This window comes from Myripristis murdjan, chromosome 23 (assembly GCF_902150065.1).
Source record: "Myripristis murdjan chromosome 23, fMyrMur1.1, whole genome shotgun sequence".
Taxonomy (NCBI): Eukaryota; Metazoa; Chordata; class Actinopteri; order Holocentriformes; family Holocentridae; genus Myripristis; species Myripristis murdjan.
The window spans coordinates 21,372,522-21,390,191 of record NC_044002.1 but is presented as its reverse complement, the minus strand read 5'-3'; the positions used below and the strand labels follow the sequence as shown (position 1 = coordinate 21,390,191).

The following is a 17,670-nucleotide window of genomic DNA, read 5'->3' as shown; positions in this document are numbered from 1 at the left end:
GAGAGATGATTCGCGTGAGAAGGAGGAGCTGCTGTCCAGACACAGGAACAGTTAGATGAAAAGATCCATGTTTCAAATGATAATAAAGGTGAACTTCACCTGTAATCCAGCATTACAACAGAGCCTTGGTGCTTAGACAGGCAAATATTGTTAAACACTCGTGGTTAATAGTATATGAATTGTGTGTATGATCTGTGTTTTTGATTGACTGATTGATTCATTCATATTTTTTTTTTTAATTTTTTGGGACTATCAGGTCTGACAGCTTCTGTAGGTGAGGTGAATGTCGACATGAATTGCACCACTCCCTGTGCATTAGCTATATCAACTGGCAATAGAAAGTTACAAAATGGATATTTATTTTCACGAACATATTATTATGACTGCTTTAAACCTTACAAAAGTAATTTTCTGTAATCAATAATATAATAACAATCATATAACAATAACAATAATGAACATCTGCATATTGCACATTTATGTAATCATTTACTGTGTTCACCTCAGTAGCACTGACTAACCATGGTCTTTTGAAACCTTTTTAAATCCAATTACATGAATTAAAAAACGCTTCTGTAGTTTTTATTAGACTGATAAAAGTCTATATAATGATGCCAAACACTGCTGGTAGCCTGGCAGAAGGATGCATGAATGCTGCATCAAGGCGATTCCCTTCAGATTAAACAGACTGTTTGAATGTCAGTTCGGTTTCTCACCTTCACCTCCCCTTCCTGCAGCTCCAGACGATCTTGAGGGTCAACCAGCCAGGGGTCTGGGGGGCTCAACTCCACCAGCTGAAGACCCCCCCCATCCAGCATCTCAACCTCTGCATGTGTGAACACAACATACATGAGCAGGTGGCTTTACAGATACACTCAGTGGTCACTTTATTGGGTGCACAATCTAATCCAACCAAATACAACTGTTGTGCCATAAAGTTTCCTTTTCTGCTGCCTGTAATGCTCAGGTTTTCTTGTTGTCACAGTAACAGAGGTGTTCATTCACTTCTATGTTTGGCATTGAGCTCATAGTTAGTGCTGCTGTTGGACTGGACTGCATTTTATTGAGAGCTGTTTCCACTATTATGTCCCCCCCATGTACATAAATAGGGGAGGACAAAAAATTAGAAACACCTCTCAATATAATAGTCCTGTACAAGACCTCTGCAAACTACAACCGCAATAATAAACACAGAATTAAATTTTCCACAATGTCAATAAAAACTAAACATTATAAACTTAGGTAGAATTTATGGCAGAGCTGTTGCACTGAACTGCATTGTGTTTTTTTTTTTGTTTTGTTTTGTTTTTGTTTTTTTTTGTTTTTTTTTTTTGTATTTTGTGCTTTTTACACATTAAATACATCAACTTTCTTGGCATAGCACATAATCACAGACATTGTGAGATGGTAAGTCAAAAACTGTTATTTGACAGTCCCTGTCAAATAAACTAACAGAGTTTTTTTTTTTTTTTAATATTTTTATTTATGCATTATTATTATTATTATTATTGTTGTTATTTGTGGGGGTACAGAGAGACAGGAAAGACAGGACAGAGAGAGAAGGGATGACATGCAGCCAAGAGTTAGGGCCATATTTGAACCCAGGCCACTGCGCCTTAGCCTTAGTATTAGCTTTGGTTAGAAGAGACATGATAGCTTTATTCATCTCCAAGGGGAAACTCATTTGCCTGCATATGTATTTGCATACAGATAAGAAAATAATAGACAATGTATTCACTGTGCACAACCCTGTAAAAGGCCATATGAGACGAGATTAACAGCTGAAAGTCTCTTCGGATCGAGACCACATCTACAAGTGTCCATAAAAAATCTGAGCGCTGCTGCAACAAAAGACCTTCTGAGTCTGAGTTAAAAACCCCAGGCACTGGACGGCCGTCAAAATATCGTTTTTACTTAGGCCCTTATTCTCTTTTCCACAGTGACCTCAGTCTGGGGTAAGGCCAATCACTGAGCCAGCCTATCATCTTATTGATCCTGATTTTATCATCCACAGTGATGCTGCTGTGGTGCAGTGATACTGGTATCACTGCATCTTGAAGGGTATTTGTAAAACTGGACTAGATTAGATTGCTTTATTAATCCCACAAGGGAAAAGGCCTTTGCCACCAAATCAGTGCATGCAGATAAAACAATAACAACAACAACAACAATAATACATTCAGAGCACAGCACAGAAGAAGACATGAATTAAGATTGCCTGATTAAAAAAAAAAAAAAAAACAAACAAAACATGAAGAAGCTTCTTGCTATTATCAAGGGATTTATGCTTCCTCAAGAAGAAAAGCCTTGGCTGAGACTTCTTAAAAGAAGGTCAGTGTTCTTTTAGATATTGGTAAGACTGAATAATTTTTGTTTCCGTCTTCCTTCTGAAATCAATATTTCACTCTCGTCTTCCCAACATTCAGTTTTTAAAAATTTGCATCACACCAGCTGACAAATGATTCAACCTCTCTTTTGTAGGCCAGGTCATCGCTTAGGATAAGCAAATCATCTAAGGCAGTGTCAGGGTACATGCTCTACACAGCGAGCCGCTTGGGAGCATTTTCAGTAATGTACCACTGTTTTTTTCAGCCAAATACCCCCTGACCAGTGCAGAAACTGGTTGAAATAAATTTATATAAAGGAGTCCAACATGGCTGCACCAGTGTCTGAAACCACAACCTGATACTGAGGATGTGGTCGGCTCGCCGGCTCTGTCTTTCCTTCTTTTTCTCTTCTTTCTCCTTGTTTTCTGCTGTATCGCTGCTACGTTTCAACCACTAATCTATTCTCTGGATTTCTGTCTGGCCTCCCAGTCGTGTTGAACAACGACCACAGCAGCAGATTTAAACCACAAACACACACATTTGACACCTTCACGAAACCCAGAGGGAAAACTGAACATAAAAAGTGCTTTATCAAACTTACAAGTACACTTTTATTGAACTTGTTATAGCATAGGCTAATTATTTAGGATTTATGCATGACTGATATTTTTTAAATTAACATTTAAAAAAAAACTCACATACCCCCTGCAGTACTCCAACGTACCCCGAGGGGTACACACACCCCCATTTGAGAACCACTGCTCTGACCAACATGAATGTTTGCACAAAATTTGGTAATGCAACAAAACCTTTCTGAGCGATTAGTGTGCAATATCAACAATGTAGTCTACTGGTGATGCTAGAGGAACGGTCACAGGACAGCTTTCCTCTGTTAGGTCATTTGAATGTTGTTAACAGATTTAATGGTGATCCACCAGACAGATTTTGAAATCGGTTAAATATGGGTCTTCCCTGAAAGAGAGTAATAGAAAGTACCAAACATGCTGCAGGAGGTGTTTGTGGCATTTAAATGGGCAAGTTTTGCTTTTTGAGGTCAAAAAGTTGGCTGTCATGACTTCAGGAGTTTGGGGAAAATGCCGAGATCAAACTATGACTCGCTGACGGTCCTAGAGCAGGGCTTCTCAAAGTCTGGCCCTCGGTCTGCATCGCCTCGCCTCATCGATACAAAACATTATGAGGTAAAAAGGCTATCTATTTTGTCTGTTGTTGCTGCCAAGTCCACACATGAAAGTTACACTGGAGAGTTTGTTTTGGGAGCGGTGCAAAGCTTTCAGTGATGTACCGAGTGGAGCTTTTGTCAACTTGTGTGACGTTATTTATCACTTAAATAACAGTAACCAGTGACCTAATGGGTACAGGGAGAGACTAAATTGACTTGCTGTGCCTGCATACCCACCCTACTCTGCCTCTGATTGGCCAGTAATCATTGCCTTCATTGTTATGTTAGTTAAGGTTAGGAATTTGGTTTGAATGGGTAGTACATGGAGCTTGGAGCACCCAGATTCAGGCAGATTAGGGATGCTGAACACACCAGTCTTACTCCCATGTTGCTATGACGTTCCATTCCACATATATGAAAAGTTGACACTGGCTGTCATCAAAGGTGGAGTTCAACGACAAGCCGCCGTCTGTCTGCTGGACCAGGGAACCAGTCTAGCTGGAGGTGTGGGCATGTTTTTTTTGTTATCCAGAAAGTAAAATCCACAAAGCAATTTGAAAACGATGCTACTTTCTTGATTTACTGCTTTGTTCTTACCGCTGGTCCCTCTGTTCATTTTCTCTCTCTCCCTCTCTCTCTCTCCCTCACTCTCTCTCTCTCTCTCTCTCTCTCTCTTTACCCTGTCTAAAGCCAGAGCTGCCCTGACTGTGGTTTTCCAGAACCTTGGCGACGGCAGAGCAACTAGACTGCAACCGAAATGGTCACATAGCAAGCTTAATAACAAAGCCTGCAATAAAACTTATATATACACTCAGTGGCTGCTTTATTAGGTCCACCTGCACCATCTAATCCAAACCAATCCAACTGTTCTGCTATAAAGTTTCCTTTCCTGCTGCCTATAATGTTCAGGTTTTCTTGTTGTCACAGTAATAGAGGTGTTCATTCACTTCTATGTTTGGCATTGAGCTCATAGTTAGTGCTGCTGCTGGACTGGACTGCATTTTATTGACAACCATTTCCACTATTCTGTCCCCCTCATTGTTTATAAATAGGAGAGGACAAAAAATTAGAAACACCTCTCAATCTAATGTAGTCCTGTACAAGCCCTCTGCAAAATACAACCTTAGTAATAAACATAGAATTAAACGTACACATTCTCCACAATGTCAACACAAACTGAACATTATAAACTTTGTTAAAAGGTAGAATTTATGGCAGAGCTGTTGCATTACACTGTACAGGTGCAGCTGATAAAGTGGACACTGACTGTACGATATGTATAGCACTAAAATCTTGATAAATTCAGTAATTAGAAAAAAAAAAAAGGCGATTATGTGGCATACCACTCTGCTGAGCCAGCCTAAATCAGCCCAACAGCCCTGCCCTGTCCCAGAGCTTTAGTGAGCATGGGGGCATGGATGTAATGGTTGAATTTTCACATTCTTTAGAGGTTAAACTGCTTGCTTTGAATGTGCTGTCTTCCCTGAGACAGAGCAGGAAATAGACACTGGCATCTGGATAGGACAGAGACAACGTGCCGAGCTGACATTTGACTGCACTACCTGTTTATTGAGCTTGACACTTAACTCGGTTTGCCACAAAGAGCAGCGCACTTACCCAGGTCATCCTGCATGAAGCTGTCAGGTGGGTTCACGTATTCCATTGTTGACACATTCAGCTTCCAGTTATGTTTTGTACATTTTACAGTCCTGTAAGAACAGAGCAGGCAATCACTATCATTTACTGCCATCTGCAATATCTTGGAGAAACAATTTACTTGTTAGTTTTGTTTTGTTTTTTTTTTTCACACCAGTGCTTACCTGCCGTCCAAGTCCTCGATATCTTTGATGAACAGCCCTCCTTGGTGTTTGCACTGGTTCTTGCAAGCTCTGAAGGTGTCCTCGCTCTTGTATATGATGTAACATTTTCCGTCGTCTGGGTTTTTCTTGAAATTGATTCCCTCTTTGAGTGAGCTCACCGCCTCAGCATCCAGCGACATCAAGATCTTCACTCCCTGAGAGGCCATTTCACCTGCATAAAAGATGAATGAAAAATTGATTTAGTCCATACTCCGAAAAACTAGACTTGAGGCACAAAAAGCATCCGGTCAAACAAGACTTCTGGATTAATGCAGCCCATACTTTAAAAGGAAAAAGTGAATGCTGTTCTTTTATGAGACAGAATAAGTTGTCCATCTTCTTTGCCTCTTCTGAAGCAATATTTTAGCAATATTATAATGTGCACAGTCAGCCTTTTTATATTTTCCATATACAACACTAAAAACTGAAGAACATCACATCCCTCAACTCTTTCTCCAAAGCTGTGAGACAGGAAATCTACAGTCATATTGAATGTATGATATAGTGTCTGTGTTAATTGGCTGTTAAGGTGTTTTACGGTGTGTGTTATCAGCCCAGAGTCACATCATAATATGTAACAGTTACCTTGTTCCACTAGAGGGAACCTTTAAAGGACCTCTTGCCTCGCCTTGAAATGAAAAGTTGCATTTCCTCTGCGCTTATTCCGCTTTAAAATGTGCTTTTATGTGCGAACGGCTGCTTGTTGCCGGCTAATTCTTGCATAGTTTTACAATGTAAAACTATGTGCTTTTATATGTTTTCTTTAATGCTTATTATTATTATTATTATTATTATTATTATTATTATCATTATCATTATTGTTAATTATTACTGTTGTTATTATTATCATTATTAATATTACCCATATTATTATTACACTATTATTCTTAAACCATCAACTGCCACGGAGCGCTCATACATTTACACGACGGACCCAAGTGCTTGTTTCTTCTTAAATAAATAAATAAATAAATAAATAAATAAATAAATAAATAAATCTATTTCTACACTGAATGAAACCTCTTTCACATGCGCAGAATAAAACAATTATTTCTTCAATGTTTTGTCCATTACTGCACTTCGTCTGTACTTTGTGGGAATAAATCATATTACGCATGCACCCACCCCTTCTTGCACGCTCTGGACACAGAGAAATTAAATTCTCTAAAAGGAAAGCACATTGCGCTCATTTTGCATACAAATACAGACAGCCTGTTGTCTTGATTTATATCCTCAGACATGTAGCCTAATGTGTGCCTGCACCTTACAGGGTTTAAGGCATCAGCCAAATCGAAGTCTAATCAAAGCCACACATGATGCCCGCCTTTTATAGGTTTTAGTTTTAGTTTTAGTTTTTTTTGTTTTTTGTTTTTTTGTTTTTTTGTTTTTATTTTTTTTTCAACCTGTGTTCATTCATGTGAGCACTTTAATTCTTTATGTGGTAGGAAGTCTGTAACTCAAGAGTCTGGTCAACAAGATCAGATATAGGAAAATAACCGAATACAGTTACAGAACCACCGGAGACGAAAGGCACAAGGATTTAAACCTCCTGTTCTGGTCCTTTTGGGTTATATATTGTACATGTAGTGACCTAATATAGAGTAAAATTACAGTGAAATTATAGTATTTCTATCACTATGAAGCGTCGATAAAATATTCTTTTAACTTGCATGTGCTCTTGTAGGAATATTTCTTAGGTAATCATCACTGTAGTTAGTGTCTTTTTCAGTAGGGAAGCACTGTGCATTTTTCTATCAACAGGTTAGAGACTTTCAAATTAATCATTAATTATCAGAGCCACACTTACCTTCAATTTTTTTTTTCTTAAATCCAAATAGAAATTAGAAAGAGTTCTTGTTCATGTGGAGGCCAAGGGCAATTTGACATTGAAGACTACATCCAATGCAGAGCACTATGGGCTGGATCTGTGGGCTCTGAGAGGAGATGCGCCGCTGTTGCTTGCACCAACTCATGCGCGTCACGTTGTCCGTGTCCTGCACGTGACCGCACCACCCTGATCGGATTGCGCTAAACCTGTCGCGCGCGCTCCTCCAGACGAAGGGGTGGTGTTGACGTTTGAAACCCTCAGCCTTGCCCTCCTCAGCCTCATCTTCCTCAGCCGGATCCTGCTGAGCAGCGGTCTGCACCGCTGCAGCTGCATGACAGCATGCACATGACCGCGCGCTCCCGCAGCGGTGGCACCGGTACCGAAGGAGGGCGCGCGCCTCGCCTCCAGCTCCTGACATGGGCGAGGCTTGTCCGGTACAGTTTCAGCTGACTCACTGATGCTGCCGGTGCCAACTTGTGCTTCAGCCTGTAACTCAATTAAGAGCCTCTGCATTACAGTCAGACGTTTTAGAAATAAATAACAGACCAAACGGTGAGGTAAAGTAGAGAGAGAGTTTATCCCATGGGGGCTAATCAGTGTTAATCAATCAATCGACCAATCAATCAATCAACCAGTATTCAATTTGAATTGGCTTAAAAAAAAAAAAAAAAAAAAAAAAAAAAAGGCTGACTTCCCTAATTGGGAGTCGCTTTTTTCCGCCAGATTAAACGCCTGGACGGGTAAAGCTACACCTTTTGACCAATAAACGCCGGTCCCTGTTACACATCACACACCACTGTCATGGTGCATCAGGCTAGAGAGCTCCCTGCCTTTATGAGCACAGATGAGGGCAGTCAGGGCGTCTTTGCTTGAGGCCTGGCAGCTGCAGGGAGGAGTACTTTGTTTGTTTGTACAGGTAAAAGAGATTTGGAAAGCGGTGGCATGGTTTCAGTGGGTGTCTTGATCCATAAAATTTAACTAGTGGTCTTGTATGTAGAGCTCAAGTTGATCCTGATGGGTGCTTTCTGTGTAGCCCCATGTTGAAGAGCTAGGCTGCAGATGATAAATCTTTGTTTCAATGGATTATATTGTGTTAGTGATGTTTACTCTGATGCCATTAGGAAACCACACAGCCTGCCCTTTCCCTTTCCCCTGCATGAGTTACAGTGTAGCCAATCATCTTTATTGGTGCCACACCCCGCAGATGAGCGAGGTAAGGCTATCTGGTGAAGCTGGAGGGTTATTCCCTCTGAGGTATCTTTGCCAGTTCATTGATATAATTTTGTCATTTTCCTCTTCCAGATTTAATGCCAAACTGCTGCTTTGCCTGACTTGAGTTTCCCTTTTGGCGACTGGCTCCTGTGTTGAAGCGTTTTGTTTTTTGTTGGTGAAACCTTGATTGTGTACAAGTTGACCTCTATTTTCTACGATGGTCATGAAGTCGGACTTTGATATTTGCTCACAATTGGAATGTCCTTTTTAATCCTGTTGTAAACCTGAACCAACTGATTTCTTCTAGTTTATGGTTTAACTCTGCTTGGCACACCCCTCCCCTTGCATGCAGTGTGAAAGGCCTGAAGGGTGGCGGTCACTTTAATTTTGTAGATTTGCCTTTCACTCAGTGCAGTGCAGGTTGCAGTGTAGTTGTTGTTATAGAGTCCACAGCCCTAACACCCTGCATTTTTTCTTTTCTAGCCAGTAGCGCATATTTTAATGTGTATGCTCTGCTTATTAAAGTCAGCTGGCATTTTAGCTGTTCTTAGTTTTTGTAAAATCAAGATTCTTGACTCATGGTTGACCCTGTTTGCTTCCACAGGTCCATCCTCAGCTCAATGTGTATTTTTATAATACATTTTTAATTGTGAACTGAATGCATTTTGAACCTTGAATTTGCTTGTGTCTACACTGAGGCAGTTGAGGCGTGTTGCAGCCGTTGGGCTGGTGTGATGTGCACGGATAGATAATCTAATATAGATAGTCTAATTCCACTATTTAAAACAAACACAATACAGCATTTTCATTAGTTCATCAGCTCAGTGTTTGTATGGCTCTCACACAGTGGATGTGTTTGTAAAACTGCACTCTTCATCTCCCAGTTCAAAATATGAACACTCACAGCTCAGTCAGCCCTGGAGGTCCAACACCACTGGTAGGAGCTCTGTATAGTGTATCATACAATGAACAGTTTGTTTTTTTTATGGTTTGTTGTTGCACTTTATTGAATAAACTGTTGCACTTGTTATTTGCAAGGTTTAGTTGAGAAAAATAGCCACAAGAATCTGTTAATTTCAATGTCAAGAGGAACCTTTACAAAAACCAGATGTCCATAGTTATACTTTAAATCCAATTTAGTAATATTTATTGCAGAAATAAGCAGGGCATAGCAGCACAACTAAATCCAAAAGTCAATCAAACTTGAGAAAATCCCAAATAATCAATAAAATGGTGATTAAAATAATTAAGTGGTTCATTTGAGGAAGGGAGAGAGGCAATGCTCTGGTCTTTTTCTGCCAGGGTCTGAAGTTGTGTAAAAACTCATAAATTAGTACAAAGTCCCCAAGTCCATGCAGTGTCTCAGTCCCACCCAGGCAGCACAAACAAGAGAGAAATCCAAAGTTCAATTTGATCCTCAGCTGGTTGGAAGAAGTGGTTATTCCTTTGTACTCCAATGAAGATTCTTTGTAAATCCCTCTGAAGGTAAGGTGGTTCACAACTCCTTCTCCAAAGGTCTGACGGCGAGGAAAGAACCCCGATGGCTCTAAAACATGTCTTTTTATACCCTTTCTTTTTCCCACACACCACCTGCTACACACAAACCTCTAACCCTGAGCACACACACCTTCTCAGACTGTGGCTGGGTGTGGCCGAGTGGCTGTTAGGGTTCACGTCCCGTTTTTGACCTCTCACTGGACAGTAAAACACAAGCTGCTCTCAACCTGCTTCAGCCATTATCACATCTGATCATTACATTTTGGTTACACTTACAGACTACATTCATCCTTATTTCTAATTACTATTACCTAAACCATATCGATAATTGTTCATTAATCATGAGTAATCATTATACATTGTCTTAAATCAACATTTCTACATTACATAGCATGGCAGCAATCATTATAACTGGTAATAATACCAACAATTAATATCTCAGACTTACCTTATACCTCACCAACACCTCTTGATGGAAAATTGTTTAATCTCCCAGTGTTACCATGACTATGCTGTTTTGGGCGTAGGGATATCTCACTCCTTTTTCACAATACACACATATACATATACATATATTTGTATATAGTGTGTGTGTGTTATATCCTGCCAAGCATCCAAATACAGCGCCATTAACCTCATAAAATAAACACACAATGAGTGTCCAGTTGTCTCTTTCATCCAACCACAGGGAAGGAACTCAAAGCGTTCTTTCCTTGACAAAAGCGCCGAAACTATTAAGTTGATTAATTATCAGATAATTTATGGACTTTAATTTTGATGATCAAACTAATCAGTCATTTATCATGTAAAAACACTCCCAAATGTTTAGCAATCCCAGCTTCACTGAGCTCACTAACATGTTAACACTGTCTTACTTTTCTCTGTTCCTGTGATTATAAAATGAACTCTAAACTAAGGACTACATATTTGTCCTGGCATGAGATGTTTTATACTACACCCCTCATAATGTACAGGCTTTTCTAAAACATTTTATTGATTTATGCCACTATAAAATGACTACCCATTATTAAAAAAAAACTATCTATATATGTGCCTCTTCCATTAAAATATATAAATTTTATGTTACAATATAACAATATAAGCAGTCTCGTTATAACAGTGAAGATTTCATGTTATAGCAATAAGTTATCAAGATAAAACATGAAACATCTCACATTATAGCAAGATGTTGAGGTCATGTTCAAGCTTCTTTAAAGTTCAGAATCACAGTTTACAGTCTCAAAGGGCAACAAGCCCGACAAACTCCCCCAGAAAACCCAACTGGGAAAAATGGAGGAAATGTTGAGACAGACCACAGAGAGAGGAGGCAGACAGAAGTGCAACAGGCATCAACCTGCTGAGCAAATGACAAACAATACAGTCACATTACAAATAGTCCAGCGGCTATGTGCAATATTTTGATGGAATCGTGCACTTTACAATACAAGCATGAAATTTGGCACACTGTTAGAGCATGCCCTAAGGATCATTTTTGGCTATAGGGCCATCGCAGATTTGTCCCGTGGTAACCGTGGCAACCCTTTTTCAAAATGGCTGCCACCTGCTGTGATTTTACCTGTAACTCAGGTTCTAGAGCACCTAGGATCTTGACATTCCATAGCACTTGATCCCAGTCACCCACTTAATTCATATTTCACACTCCTTCGATCTGGCCAACGATACAGATCATTGGCCTTGAAGAAAATAAAATTCAACAAAAGTTTTATCCCATATGCCATAACTGAACTGATCAAGAAAATGAAAAGACTGTAACTGTGGTGAAATGTATATATATGGTGGCAGGTAGGCATTTATGGTATTGGTTGGTGCTCCCTTTGTAATATTGCTTGTGTAATCCTTGTGGCTGTACAGAAGTGAAAACAATTATCCTGAAAAAGGACAATAAAATCTATCTATCTATCTAATCCTACATTTTCAAGGATGAGTGTAATGAAGGCCCTCTTCATTACTTAGTTTGTCTATTCTATAGTACATTTTCTGGATTGGTAGATGAAATACGACACAAACACCAAGCATTGAATTATTTTATTGAATTTCTGTTTGTTGTGGTGTAGATTTTTGGTCATTGATTGAAGGCCAACCTGTAAAACAAAAACATGCATTTAGTGTGGAGTAATGCCATGTGCTCTTTGTGTGTGTGTGTGATTGTTTCATTGTGCATTCACGTACCTTTGTTCTCCTCTGCAGGGTGTTCAGGCCAAAAGAGTCCCCAAGGTCTGAGCACCAGTTTAAAGGTTCCAGGAGAGACCACACCATGATTAGTGTAGGGGTGTATGGAGTTTTGATTAATTCTTTACTTTTGGAGTTGATCTAGTGTAAGGTGTAGCACAGCACAGATCATTTAGATTAATTGATTTTGTTGATGTAGCTGTATTTTAATGTGTCAGTTGTTTGTTTGTATATATTGAAATGTTGGGTGAGGGTGAGATCTCCCTGTGCTGTGGTCAGGGCTCAGCTCATTGTCAGTGGCAGGGTATATAAGGCTGCCTGTTTCAATCAAACACTGTTGCTGCCAGGACCACATGCTGCCCGTGGTCCACAGTTCTGTGGGAGAATGTCTTCCTTTTCTTATTTTGTGTCTTTTTTTTGGGTGAAATAAACACCTGGTTGGTCTGCACCTGACCTCTGTCTCAAGCCTCATGTGTCCATTGTCCAACCGCTACACGGCCATCCTAACAATGAGGAATACAGTGGTACTATTAACAACATGCTAGCAACTACCTAACTACATATTTCCGGCATTCAGTTAATTAAATAATAGTAAAAACCATCAAAATATGTATTTTGGTAGAGTATACTGTACATGTTTTCTAAGATGTTGACAGATATGCCATGAAATGCATGTGTGTTATGGCAATGGCCAAAGTAGAGCTATACAGCAGTACAGAGACAGGATACCATTTAACCTAAAGGCATTTTTAATAAAGCCAAAAAGGAAAGAAAGTGTGACAACACAAAGTTACGTGTTGTCACACTTTCTTTCCTCTTTCAACTGTGCATATAGAGAGGTTGTCATACCCTTCCTTCACAGCATCTTCCAGGTGTAGTATGATGTGTGTATCAGCCTCCACATGTGTGCATGGTGCAAGACCTGATGTACACTATATTACCAAAAGTATTCGCTCACCTGCCTTTACTCATACTATGAACTGAAGTGCCATCCCATTCCTAACCCATAGAGTTCAATATGATGTCGGTCCACCTTTTGCAGCTATTACAGCTTCAACTCTTCTGGGAAGACTGTCCACAAGGTTGAGGAGAGTGTTTATAGGAATTTTTGACCATTCTTCCAAAAGCGCATTGGTGAGGTCACACACTGATGTTGGTCGAGAAGGCCTGGCTCTCAGTCTCCGCTCTAATTCATCCCAAAGGTGTTCTATCGGGTTCAGGTCAGGACTCTGTGCAGGCCAGTCAAGTTCATCCACACCTGACTCTGTCATCCATGTCTTTATGGACCTTGCTTTGTGCACTGGTGCACAGTCATGTTGGAAGAGGAAGGGGCCCGCTCCAAACTGTTCCCACAAGGTTGGGAGCATGGAATTGTCCAAAATGTTTTGGTATCCTGAAGCATTCAAAGTTCCTTTCACTGGAACTAAGGGGCCAAGCCCAGCTCCTGAAAAACAACCCCACACCATAATTCCTCCTCCACCAAATTTCACAGTCGGCACAATGCAGTCTGAAATGTACTCGTTCTCCTTGCAACCTCCAAACCCAGACTCGTCCATCAGATTGCCAGATGGAAAAGCGTGATTCATCACTCCAGAGAACGCGTCTCCACTGCTCTAGAGGCCAGTGGCGGCGTGCTTTACACCATTGCATCCGACGCTTTGCATTGCACTTGGTGATGTGTGGCTTGGCTGCAGCTGCTCGGCCATGGAAACCCATTCCATGAAGCTCTCTGCGTACTGTACTTGGGCTAATCTGAAGGTCACATGAAGTTTGTAGCTCTGTAGCAATTGACTGTGCAGAAAGTCGGCGACCTCTTTGCACTATGCGCTTCAGCATCCGCTGACCCCTCTCCGTCACTTTACGTGGCCTACCACTTCGTGGCTGAGTTGCTGTTGTTCCCAAACGCTTCCATTTTGTTATAATAGAGCTGACAGTTGACTGTGGAATATTTAGGAGCGAGGAAATTTCACGACTGGATTTGTTGCACAGGTGGCATCCTATGACAGTTCCACGCTGGAATTCACTGAGCTCCTGAGAGCGGCCCATTCTTTCACAAATGTCTTGTTTCACAGTCTGCATGCCTGAGTGCTTGATTTTATACCCCTGTGGCCAGGCCAAGTGATTAGGACACCTGATTCTGATCATTTGAATGGGTGAGCGAATACTTTTGGTAATATAGTGTATCTCGGGCCTGAGTACAGATGACTTCAGCATGATGAGTGCTGATTGCCTGTTTCTCAGTGGCAAGGGATGTAGCACAAGTTGCCAGGAAGGAGAGCAGCTCAGCTTTGTTCTCATAAATACGTAGACACTCCAGCCAGTTTCCAGGAATGGCACTGCATGGCTCAACACATCGACAAATTCCCTTTCCTCTCTTGCTGCGTGTTTCAGCCTTCAGCCTTTCAGGGAGATATTCATACCACACAATATTGACTCTGCAGACATGCCCCAGCAGAGACTGGATGTATGGTAGGAACACTTGCTGTGCATAATCTGAAAATGTCTTTACAGCACCAGGCCGCAGCATGTTCATGATAGCAGCCCCATCAGGAATGATGACCTGGACAGTGGGAATGGATGCATTTTCATGTGAAGGAACCAGGTCCATCAAACAGCCCACCAAGTCCGACTTGGTACCAGTTCTCAGCTTGCCCATTTGTGACAGTGCTGGTGGACATGCCCATAGACGTCGGAGCTAGGGGTGCGGGGGAGTACGGCTGCACCCCCTCCAATCCGCTCCCTATCCCCTTCTCCCCCCCGCTCCCCATCAGCATAGGCACGGGCTAGCTGGCAGATTGTGTCATTTGCTTTCTTTCGGTCCGCGAGACATTCCAGACCGCGCACGCAACAGTAATTCTTCAGGGATGATGCTTTCTTGTTGAGACTTGGATTTTTCTTGGACTGGAGGCCAGCCAATTAGAGGGAGGTGTTTTTCTCTTGATGGGAAATTTTGTGGGTTATTGTCTGCTTAACTAGAAACGCTGAAGGCTGAAACATGCAGCAAGATTGATCTGATTCTGTCAGGTGGATGGGAAGTTCACTGGACCGCACTACCAGAAGCAAGCCTGGCATGTCACGACCTCCTCCGCTGTGGTTGCAAAAAGGGGTGTTGTGGAAGATGCAAATGTGCCGAGGCAGCACTTCAGTGCACTGCACTTTGCTGGTGGACTGTGTCATCATATGCAACTTTGTGTTGTCACACTTTCTTTCCTCTTTGGCTTTATTAAAAGTCCCTTAGGTTAAATGGTGTCCTGTCTCTGTACTGCTGTATAGCTCCACTTTGGCCATTGCCATAACACACATGCATTTCATGGCATATATGTCAACATCTAAGAAAACATGTACAGTATTATACTCTACCAAAATACATATTTTGATGGTTTTTACTATTATTAAATTAACTGAATGCCGGAAATATGTAGTTAGGTAGTTGCTAGCATGTTGTAAATTAAAGTACCACTGCATTCCTCATCCTTGAAAATGTAGGATTAGCCACCAGGATCAAGATCCTAGGTGGTCTAGAACCTGAGTTACAGGTAAAATCACAGCAGGTGGCAGCCATTTTGAAAAATGGTTGCCACGGTTACCACGGGACAAATCTGCGATGGCCCTATAGCCAAAAATGATCCTTAGGGCATGCTCTAACAGTGTGCCAAATTTCATGCTTGTATCCTAAAGTGCACGATTTTTCGCATAGCCGCCGGACTAAAAAGAAAACACACCAGCAGACAGTATGACAGTGACGATGGCAGCGTGGTAAATCAGGGGTCACCAATCATGTGCCATGGAGGGCCGAGAGGCTGCAGGTTTTCATTCCAACCAAGCCCTCCACCAGGTGACTTCACTGATCACCTCACCTTGTATCAGAAAGGAGGAGCTAATCAGTGAAATCACCTGGTGGAGCTCTTGGTTGGAATGAAAACCTGCAGCCTCTCGGCCCTCCATGGCACATGATTGGTGACCCCTGATTTACAGACTGAAAATTATGACAATGTGTTTTCACAGAAGGCCTATAACTCAAAATAGTTATGATAATGACATCAGCAGGACTGTGGTGAAGTCCAGCCTTATCTCCCAGCAACAGCTGTTCTCCGCCTGTGCAGCTCTCCCTCCCTCCCTATCTCTCTCTCTCTCTCTCTCTCTCTCTCTCCCTCTCTCTCTCTCTCTCTCTCTCTCTCTCTCTCTCTCTCTCTCTCTCTCTCTCAGATAAATTCAATTAAATTCAACTCTGCTTTACTGGCATGTGCAAATATGACATGTTATTGCCAAAGGATTTTCCACAAACAATTCACACAATTAAAATACATATTTTACATATAGGCCTACTTTTTTTTTTTTTGCATATATTACACATATTTATCACCCCCTTAATTTCTTGTGAATTTTTTCTATGCAGAAAAAAAAATGGCATTAATGTCATTAATTAATGTCATTAATTAACTGTATTATAACTCTTTGACTTTGTCCAAGGTCGCCCTGAGCTCACGGCTGTTTAAAACAGCCTTCATTATGACTTGGAAAATTGACCGGGCGTGTTGTGTTGATTGTAGGATCCCGCTGAAAGTGTGAATTCGAGTTTTTTTTCTGAGCAATCTGTTGGGGTGACCTCGTTTATGCTGAGCCCTGTGCAGCTGTTTCTTGGACTGATATGGGTGTGTCTCGCAAGATTGCAGCTTATCATGAAACTGTTCTCATAAAAGAGGAGAGACGCGTCCGATGTTGCTGTCAAGCCACGATTAGGGTGGCTCTTGATGTTCCTGCCAGTCTCTCGTTCGATGTGGTGTTTCTCAGTTAATGTTGAAACCCAGACTGATGTCACGCCTGATGCCTGCTGTTTTTTTGAAGACACTGCAAAACACAAAAACCCCTCATATGTCCTTAAAATTTTGCCTTAAAATGCACCACATAACTTCTTAACTGTAAGCTGGAATCCCCTCATGTAATTCAAGACAAACAACTTTACAAACTTGAGGTATTTCAGGAGTTCCTCGATCAAGGTTTCCCCTGATGTCCCTTCATATAGCGTTTTATAGGGATAATTAAAATGCCATAATAGTGAGCTGAAAATGTTGCTTTCCATTTGATGTGTTGAATCACGTTTTTGTGTTTCTTTTATGTGTTATTTGAGGGGTTATTCAGGAATACAGTGGTAACACTTGATTTGCTGTTTGGCTAATTAAATAAGAGAGCTGTTTAATTGCCTAAGTGGAAAAAATTAGGTGCATTTCATAGCATGCTGTTAGTTCAAAATGTCATCATCCCCGCACAAAACTGCTTCATATTTTCTGGGTCCATTTAAGAATATTTTAAGGAGTTGAGAAGCAGAGGAGGCCAAAAAAGGGCTTATAATCATTTGGATTATCATCTGAGTCTGCTGCTTGTCCTCATGCCACCAAAATAATAAACAAGATATCGACAGATCACCTTTTCTGGTATTGTCATATTGCATCCGCTTTTTGGAGGAAGGTTAAAAAAAAATATTGGTTTACACTTGGAGCTGGACTTTGTTTCTGTAACGCTGCGGGACGTTATGGAAAAGAAGACTTATATCATCACTTTAATGATCTTAATGGGGAA

The 17,670-nt window shown here is 41.1% G+C and overlaps 1 protein-coding gene across 1 annotated transcript in view; it reads right to left on the bottom strand.

Annotated features, from left to right (window-relative positions):
* cmah (cytidine monophospho-N-acetylneuraminic acid hydroxylase) overlaps nt 1–7,291 on the bottom strand; it is a 28,615-nt gene extending 21,324 nt beyond the window's left edge. The window contains exons 1-4 of the mRNA XM_030046030.1: nt 7,174–7,291; nt 5,328–5,538; nt 5,125–5,216; nt 717–826 (exon numbers count right to left, since the gene is read on the bottom strand). Of these exons, the coding sequence (XP_029901890.1) occupies nt 717–826; nt 5,125–5,216; nt 5,328–5,533 (408 nt within the window). The 5' untranslated portion in view covers nt 5,534–5,538; nt 7,174–7,291. The remainder of the gene's footprint in view (nt 1–716; nt 827–5,124; nt 5,217–5,327; nt 5,539–7,173) is intronic.
* Between the last annotated feature and the right edge of the window lie 10,379 nt (nt 7,292–17,670).